The sequence below is a fragment of the Passer montanus genome, unplaced genomic scaffold (assembly GCF_014805655.1).
Source record: "Passer montanus isolate IOZ18808 unplaced genomic scaffold, ASM1480565v1 scaffold114, whole genome shotgun sequence".
NCBI lineage: Eukaryota > Metazoa > Chordata > Aves > Passeriformes > Passeridae > Passer > Passer montanus.
The window spans coordinates 1241986-1251466 of NW_024358058.1; the positions used below are offsets into that span (position 1 = coordinate 1241986).

The window sequence follows — 9481 nt, forward strand, 5'->3', positions numbered from 1 at the left end:
GTGACCTCTGGAGGTCATCCAGCCCAGCCCCTGGTGGATTTGAGATCTGGGGGTGCAGGTCTGGGGTGCTCTGATCCCCAGCCAGCACCAGGTACTGACAATGCTCAGCCCCAGGGAAACTGAGGCACAGAGCCCCACAGCCACCCCAAAAGAGCCAAGCCAAGCCCCACAGCCATCCCTGCCTGAAACAGAGCACCCACAGCATCCAAGCAAACTAGACTGTGTTGTATTTACACTCATGGACAGGGAGGGAGAACGGGGAAAAGGGCAGTGCTGGAGAAGCAGGTGGCTGTGGGCTTTCCCAAGGGATCCGTGGGAGCTGCTGCACTTCCTGGGGGCTGGTGGCTGCAATTCCTGCATCCCCCGAGGGTGAGGGATCATCCTCAGCCAAAGGCTCAGTGCCAAACCCAGCCTGGCCACACCAGCTCTGCACTGATGGCCCAGGTGTGTCCAGGGCTGCAGCCACTTGCGTGCTCCAGACATGATGTCAGTGTTATCCAGAAGGAAAAACCTGAGGAAAAGGCTGGTGAGAGGCAGCCTCACTCCTCTGTGTGCTGGAGGGGGGGTTGCAGCAGTTTGGGAGGTTCAGATGCTGCTGGGAGCAGCACAGGATGGCAGCTGGCACAGAGCACACTCTGCTGTGGCTGGAGCAGACTGCAGAAAGCAACACCCAGAGGGATCCCCACCAGCACCTGGGCAGAACTGCCACAAGCAGGGCAGGAAAAGTCCTTGGAAGGAAGGAGCTGCTGTGATTTCCCCCAGCTGGGCCCTGCAGCTCTGCTGACACTGAGGGAAATGCTTCCAAAGCGTGGGATGGCCAGCAGAGTGGGACAGAGGCTGCTGCTTGTCCCCCAGGACACATCCAGCTTTCTCTGCTTGAGAGCAGAGCCCTGTGGCCACAGCCCCAGTCCTGGTGTTCCCAGGAATCCCCCGGGCATGGAAGAGGCTGTGGCTGTGCCCCAGGAGCCTCTGCCTGCCTTGTGCTGCATCCCTGAGCCCTGGGTCCTCCCAAAGAGCCCTCCAGGTGCTCCTTCTGGAGTGGTGCTGAGTGGCATTTGGTTTTTCCTACACCTCCCTTCCTGTGTGAGTGAGTGTGTGCACCCCCAGAGCCTTCCAAGTGGCTTTTGGGGTGCTTGAGGCTTCTGGGCATGTTCACTGCACCCCAAAGTTCTCCTTCTGCCTTCCCTTGCAACCCAGAGCCCTCCCTGGGCCTTCCAGCACCTCAGGGAATTCTGAGTCTTTCAGTGAGCCTAGAGCCCTCCAAGCACCTCTCCTTGCTCCCTGGGTCTCTCCATGGGCATTCTGAGCCCCCACCTGGACTTCTGGGCACCCTGGGACCCTCGTAGTGACTTTCCCTGTGCCCCAGTTCCCTCTGGCTTGCAGAGCATCTCCTGGGGACCTGGCCCTGCCTCTCATCCCACAGGCAGGGAGGAGGCAGAGGAGGGCAGCTGGGTGGGCTCCCCGAGCTCTCCCCAACACCAGCATGGCCACATGGGAGGAGGGGACCCCACTGTCACCTGGATGCAGGGACAGGTCCAGAAGCAGAGGTGTGGGGACCTGAGCTTTGTGCACAACCCTGATGAGAGCGACTCGTGTAAGGCAGAAGGCAGGGAGAGAGGAGAGAAGGGAGAGGAGAAAGGGGAGAGAGGAGAGCAGGCACAGGCAGCACTGAGGGGGACACACCTTGCTGGGAAAGCGGCCGGGGTTATCCAGGGGTGCTGAAGCAGGAGGCTGGAGCAGGGGTGTCCCTGGCTCCCTCCGTGTGGAGAGGGGCACAAGGCAGCGAGCAGAACCTCCTGGAAGGTCCTGCCCTGCCCACGTCACTTCAAGCCACAAAATATCTTCCCTGTGCCAGCATCACTGCTCAACCCCCTTGGTGCTTCTCCAACAGCGTCAAGAGAGGGTGGGGAGAGGGGTCTGGGTGCTGGAACTACAGAATCAACTTTTCTGCATCGGAGAGCAAAACCTCCCAGGGAGCAGACGGCAGCCTGGCTGCCAGGATCCCCCAGCTCCCGGGATTACAGGCAGAGGGAACAGAGTCCAGCAGCTGCTCGGGGACTGCAGCCACAAGTCCTGGGTGGTTTGCAGGACTCGGAGCCGCCGGGAAGGGAAAGGCAGAGCCCAGCTGCTCACGCCACACAGAGTGCCCGGCAAGAGGCGGGTGTGAAGGTCTTAGAGCCGGAGCAGCGGGGCAGGACGGTCCCTGCTCCTGTGGGAAGCTGGTTGAGAACACATCAGCTGAGCTGTGGCTGTCGGACAGGCAGGAAGGGAGAGGAGGAACACCAACTGACTGCCAGAGGCGCGAGGAGCCCCATGTCCAGGTGCCGGGTTGTGTGCGCTGCCGGAGTCACCCTCGCACCGCCGCAGGGGTTGGGAGGAGGAAGAGGAAGGCTGGGAGGAAGGGGAGGAGCACCAGGCAGCCTGGCTGCAGTTCGAGCTGCTCGGACCCCTTCACAACTTCTGGATCTTCTCGGCGATAACGATGGGGTTTTCCTTGCGGATCTTCTCGGCAGCTTCTGCCTTGTAGTCGTAGGGGCAGGCGTGCATGTCAGAGTACCGGTGAATGGCACAGAACAGGTTCCCGCAGCGGCAGTCGAAGCCTGAGGGGAGGAAGAGCAGGGACAAAGCCTCATCAGGCCCCATCCAGCTGGGCAGGAAAGTGGCTCCTTCCTGCCACACCAGGAAATGCCACCAATGCAGAGAGAGGGGCAAGGGAGGGGGGCCTGCTGTTCCCCACAGGCCAAAGGGACTCTTCATTTGGGGCAGACCACGGGTGGCTCTTTGCTTTCCTCTGGCTCAGCAGCTCTGTGTGCTTCGGGCAGCCCCAGCTGTCACATGGTGGGAAATGCTCCCAGAGCAGCTGCTGCCCATGCTCCCTGGGGACAAGGGACGTGCCAGGCACTGCAGAGTGCCAGATTGCTAATCCAGACCAGGCTCCCCAGGCAGCCCGAGCTGGAGCTGAGCCCTCCAAGACAGTCCAGCTCCCCAGGGTCACACAGCAGCAGCTGCACTGACCAGCAGCAAGCAGCAGAGCTGTCACCACCTTAGGATCATGTCTGAGCTACTCAGACTTCAAAATTCCCAGTTAAATCACTTCACTCAGAGACAATGCTCAGAGTGCTACCATTAACACAGCACACTGGGAAAGCAAGGCAGGGAGGAAGAAGGGAAGCTGGCAGGGAATCATGCTCTGTCTCTTCATGTTTTTCCAACAGGGAATTCCTGCTGGCAGAGAATAATCATGCTCTGTCTCTTCATGTTTTTCCAACTACAGGCTGTAAAGTCCACAAATTCCCACAAATACCTTGCCAGTTTACTCCTGGTTGAGAAAACTCATTTTATCCTAAATGCCCTGAATTCACAGGAGTTCTCTATAAGTTGAATCCTAAAGAAGAGAACTTCTCATAGTTTAAAGCTCGTAAGGAAACATTCATTGAGGAAAGCAATCCTGTCTGCAACCTGAAGGCTGGGCACAGAGCACCCAGCCCAGATCCAGGTTTATAAACTTACCCCTATTCTAGGACAGTGCCCATGGATTTCCAGGCACGCTCAGGTTCAAACTTTCCAGTCTAGACTTGGCCAAAGCTTCTCATATCCATGAAAAAGCCAGTCCCTGGCTGCTGGATGCCCCAAGCAGGCTACAGAAGCAAGTGCTCTGCCAGAACAATATGACCTGCACAGCTTCAGAGTTAACTTTTTTCCTAAGCACTAAATGCCAGCAATAATTTAGGGGAATGATGTTTTTATTAACAAACCACAGCCAAATTAATTGCTTCACTTTCCAGAAGCTGTTTTCCCATTGATAGCAATGCCCTGACACCATCCCAGCACTTCTCTCTCCAGCTTTACAGGCTGCATGCTGAGAGCCATCCTGCTCTCAGGAAGCTAAGAGTGGAAATCAGGCAGCATTAACAAATGGGATGAGTCTTGGAGAGGGATTTTCCATTTGGGTCTAGCTCAGTTCATGTCACTGTTACGAAAGCTTCACCGCAGACCTGACCGGGAGCGGATTCCGATCCACAGCGAGCTCTGCCTTCCTCTACAGCAGCTTCTGCCAAGAAGCAGGAACAACCAAGAGGTGCTGCTGCATCCAATCCTGCTCCCAAGGGCTGCCAGGACCCTGGCAGTGAGTGGGATGTTCCCCAGGCTGCTGCCTCAGCCAGTGCTGTTGCAGGTCAGAGCTCTCCTCCCTCCTCTCCCGCAGCACCACAGCTCCAGGATGGATTTGGGAGGAACCTCCAGCCTCTGACCCTCCAAACCCAGCAGCACCACAGCACTGTGCTCACAGGGCTCTCACTCTGGACTGCTTAGGGCACAGGGAAGCTTTCCCAGAGCCAGGCACTTACCAGTCAGCCCAATCTTCTTCCGGCAGGTGAAGCAGCGATTCTTCTTCGGTTTCGGTTTTTCCGAAGCCGTCTTGCCCTCAGCTGTGTTCTGGGATATCTCAAGCAGGGTACCTGGAACAGAGGCAAGAGTTTTGCTGCCCTTCTTGATAAATCAAACATTCATTTTATTACAGGAGCTGCTTGAGGCTCTGATGACTCTCCATGTGCACACTGCCCTGGCTGACATACCCCAAACTGTGAGATTTGCCTTGTTCCACTGAGATCTCCGCCTCACAGCTTTCTCTCTGTTTCAATGCCTTAAATCCAAAGCTGAAGTGGCCACTGGACAGTGACTGGATAGTCACTACAGCTCAGCTGCTGTACAGCAACACAGCTGTCAGCTGAGCCCACAGTTAATCTTCGCAGGGAGAAAAAAAGTTAACCCCTTGTAAGTACTACTAATTATTTTTGCTGACTCTTATGTAAGTGTTCCCCAAATGTAGGTCTTAGAATGCTTTACACAGATATCCATCACTGCCTCTAATCTACCAAAGGGAAAACTGAGCTTTCAAAGCCAGATTGTTAAAGGTCACTGATGCTTAGCAGGATTTCCTCCAGTACCTAAGCAGGTTAGAGAAGTCAACAGGAGGGAGGAGCTCCAACTGCTCCTTGGAGCACCTGTGGTGCAGGCTGCTGAGAGGAGACAAAACAGAGACAGCTTTGTGGAGCTGACCCTAAACAGCCTCCTAAAAACTACACAGGCAGATGAAAGGGGCAGGCTCTCCCAAGCCTCTTTTTAACAGTCTCTCACCTGCCTGTTGTAAATTGCCTCCTGGGCTTGCAGGCAAGGGATTACCTAACCCAAAATGCCCAGCCATGTGTGGTGACTAGAGCCTGGCTTTTTAGCAACCAACAGCTCCTGGGTTTTTTTAGCTTTCAATGCAAGCAAGCCGTCAGCTGAGCAAAGGAGGGTGCCTGCATGCAGATCACCTGCTTATGGCATCAGCTGGAGGATGTGCCACACTGGGCAACAACTCTGCTGCTCCTCCATCACGTCAGGGCACTCGCTGTGTAACACCCCCTGAGGGACACGTTCCCCCCTCACAGGGGGTGACAACAACAGGCCTCCACTACCCCCAGGCACTGTCACAAAGGAGCCACCTCTCTCCAAGGCTCGGATGGATCCGTCTCCCTTCCTCCCCCTCGGGAGCTGGCAGGGGAGTGCCGCCAGCAGCAGCCGCGTCAGGCTGTGGGACGCTCCGGGCGCGCTGCCATTCGCTGCGAGAGGCGTCATGGAAGATTATCCTCCTGCCAGCCACTCGAGGGCTGGCAGCCACTCAGCCCTCAGCCCACAGAGCAATCTCTATCAGCCTGCCCTCGAGCACAGCATTTGCTCTCCTCCCTGTCACCAAAACAAGTTTCCTCCTCAGCTCTCAGGCGTGTCTTTACTGCCGGGAGGGGACACACCCCGGGGTCAGCAGCTGTCCCTGCTGCTCCAATGGACTCCTGAGCTCAGTGTCACTCAGATCTGTGCAAAGGACAAACAAACCACCCTACCTGATGAGGAAGAAGCTGATGAGGCTTCATCTGTCTTGCTGAATTCCTCTGTCTCGTTGCTGGTTTCCTCTCTGGATATGCTCATGGCCGTCATCTGATGGGTCACAGGCGTCTGAGCGCTGGGAGCAGCACACAAACAAAAAGAGAAAACACAAGTATTTTCATTTGATGGACTGTTATGTGGGAGAGACCTTCAGCCTGCAAAGTTTATTTCCTTATATTCAAAAGTAGGTCAGGAGCACAGCAGGTCAATTCCCCTTGAGATTGGGGATCAAAGTTCTTTATAGACATAAATGGAATGAATCTGTGATGATCTCAGTTTCCTTTTGCACCCAATTATATCTCAAAGCCAAGGCAAGAGCCTATCCAAACAAGTCCAGGGGCAGGGAAACACAGTTATGAGTCAGGGCTGTAATGTGATGGTAGAGCTCAGTGCAGCTCTGTCCTCCTCCCCATCAAACAGGCCCAAGGTCTCTAATCCTGCTGTCACAGCTTCCAGACTGGGTCACCAGCAGGTGCTTTCACTTAGAATCACACGACATTCTGAGCTGATGGTCCTCGTGATCCTTCCAAGTCCAACTCTTGGCCCTGCACAGGAAAACCCCAAAAATCCCACTGCTTGGAACTGAACAGAAACTGAACAGTTGAACAGAGCCAGGGACAGAAAAAGTGCACTGGCTGCAGGAAAACCAAGATGCCACTTAACTTACTTCCAGCCCTCTGATACCTCACTCTACTCATCAGACATCAGCAGATTGAGGGACATCTCAACCTTCCAAATAAACCAGAGTCACAATGGAAAGTTTGACCCAGCCTGTTTACAGACATATAAAGGATGACAGCCTGTCCCTTGTATCCCAGAGCTGGATTTTAGCAGGGTTTAGATCCCCTCCCCTCCAGACTCTGCCCCTACCTGGCTTTTGCATCCTCAGGTGTGGAGTCTCCCTCCGCATGCTGTCCTGCGATGGCCTCGGAAGCCATGGGGCTGCTGCTGGGACCACTGGGTGCTACGAGACAAGAGCAGGCTTGGTCAAGTCTCTGGGAAGTATCAGCAAGTTCCTCAGGTGCTGGACAGTCAAGGAGAAAGCAGAACAAGCACTTCCAGCAGGCTTTACACTCCTGTTCCCTACTGGAGCTGGGAGGGCACACCCCTATTGGGATCACTCCTATATCCCTGTTCCTACACTCTCCTCTCCAAATTTGTGCATGGAACTCTGTGGGACATCAGGGCTGTCTGGATCTTGAACCCAATGGCAATTTGTAACTTGTCCAAGGCATAAGAACCAGATCCTCACCTGCTGAAAGGAACAGGCTTCAACAGACACATATGGGTTTGTGTCAGCTGAGGATCTAAGCTGGGGTCTTAGGAAAAGCCTTTGTCAGGAAAAGTCATGTTCCTGAGCATATTTTGTGTGGGTGACTCAAGGGAAGCCATGATGAATTCCATGACCCCCAGGAATAAACTGTGGAAGAACTCTCAGAGGCATTTCCCACTCTGTACATGCAGCATCTGCACAAACCCCCAGCAGAAGAAATCCCTGCTCACAATGCAGAGAGCATCCTTCCCCTGCTCCCATCCCAACTGCAGGAAACAAACCTTCTAAGTCATGGCTTTTAGATATCATACTGTTAAGATAAGAATATTACACAAACAGGCCAAATAAAATTTCATTGTGGGGCTTTGTCATGGTTCCCAGCAGTCAGCACCTAATCAGGGAGCAGGAAATAGCTGAAAGCTGGGATCACCATTAGCACATGTGAAATTCTACAGTTTACTGGAAGGTGCTGGCTGGGATGGGGCTTCACAAACTGGTGAGACTGGGAAGAAAGCAAGTGCCCCTCCTGACAGGGAACAGAAGTGCTTGAGGGCTTGGTCCTTGATTTAGAGCCTTGGCTATCCATGGAAAGGGAAAGATGATTTTTCTACGAGGGGATAAATCTGCTGGTGGCCAGGCACCAGCACCATGCTAAACACAGCTTGGATCCAGACACCCATTTAAGACAGATTTTCAGAAAAAAAAATCCTCTACCTGGAGGGCTTATCCGGTCACTGCTCTGCTGCCTCTGCAGGAACTCCTTGTAGCACACGGAGCACATGCCGTTGGTGCGGGGGCTGCCATAGAAGCCGCAGCCCGTGGTACACAGCAGGGGCACCTGCGTCTGGTTCGTCTCCTGAGCCATCCTCGCCCCTCCGAGCACCGAGCTGCAGCCAGGATCAGAAATAAACCCGGAACAGCTGTGAGGGCCAGAGCACTCAGGCATTGTGTGTGCAGCTGATCAGGAAGGAGCACAAAGGATCCCAGGAGAGCCCGGTTCCTGCACGTGCACCAGGCCCCAGACCCTCGAGCACTCGGGGCTCCTAAAATCAGTGTCCTGGGGCCCTCAGCCACCCAGAGCCAGACTGGAAAGGCAACAGGAACTGGCTCCCAGCTCTCCCTGCTGCACCACGAGGCTCCCTAAACTCCCGGTGACACACGAGCACGTCAGACCCCGACAATCCGCTCTCCACCGCCACCAGATGAGCCCCCACAGCACCACTGCTGCCCCCCGTGAACACCCACACCTCACACGCCCAGTGCAGGCCCAGTCAGTCACATTTTGGTTTTCATTTCGAGCCTGGTTTAGTTTTTTAATTCTCAGGAAGATGACGCAAGCGATGCAGAAAGAACCCACTGACGCTCTGCTCTGACATACGTGGGTAAGGGGAACATTAGCATGGTTAGGCTGGAAACAAGGATAAGGTTTTCTTTCCAGCAGTAAGATGCGACCCAGAACGCCTTCCCAGGAAAAACAGCTGACACACTGAAACCTAATTTTAAGTTTAATCTTAATAATTTCTCTCTGGATCACATGCAGTTACCTCCAACCCCAGGAACCAGCCCCTTCCAGCCACACACGGTGCAGCATTTACAGGGCCAAACCCACCACAGTGCTCCAAATGAGAACCATGAGGCACAAACAAAAACCACACACAATTCCAATGCGTGTGGACAACGTGGCTGCAGCCAGTCCAACTCTGACACAGAACAAGGGCAGAGGATGTGGCAGGACCACGGTGGGTGCGGGTGGCTCCAGCTCGGGCACAAAGCCACGCTGTTGGTACTAGGAGCTCCCAGCAGTGCTGCCTTTGTGGGGTGCATGAAGCACCCACGACCTCCCAGCCAGCCCTGCCGCTTCCCTTCCTGCCCCTACAAAACTTGCTTCAGCGAGGGAATAAACAAGACAAACACGAAATCATTACCCTGCCAGGAGCGCTCCCGTGGGACGGAACCGGATCACCCCTGGTTTATCCCTCCTCGTCCTCAGCTGGGGGATGCGGGTTTCAGCTCCGCACCCGGGGGTCCCTCGCAGAGCTCAGGGCAGCGCTCCCATCGCCACACCGGGACCCGAACCGGCCCGAACCGGCCTCTCCTCGGGCACTCGCAGCCAGGGCAGCCCCGGTAGCCGCGGATCCCTTGGGGGTCCCGGCTGGCGCCCGCTGCCACACGGACAAACCCTCGGGAGCTGCTGTCGATCGAGCCCCTGCAGAGAGAAGGGGCCGCGGGCTCAGCCCTCCCCGAGCGCCGCACGGCCCAGCCGGCCGGGCGGGCCGAGCCGCG

At 55.4% G+C, this 9481-nt stretch overlaps 1 protein-coding gene across 1 annotated transcript; it reads right to left on the minus strand.

Moving 5' to 3' along the window:
- Nucleotides 1-204: 204 nt before the first annotated feature.
- On the minus strand, nt 205-9450 carry LOC120496377 (AN1-type zinc finger protein 5-like). Its single transcript, XM_039696771.1, has 6 exons — nt 9124-9450; nt 7913-8085; nt 6796-6889; nt 5883-6001; nt 4347-4457; nt 205-2600 (listed from the first exon to the last, which is right to left on the minus strand). The coding sequence occupies exons 2-6, from the start codon at nt 8061-8063 to the stop codon at nt 2452-2454; spliced, it is 624 nt and encodes a 207-aa protein (XP_039552705.1). The 5' UTR covers nt 8064-8085; nt 9124-9450; the 3' UTR covers nt 205-2451.
- Nucleotides 9451-9481: the final 31 nt, after the last annotated feature.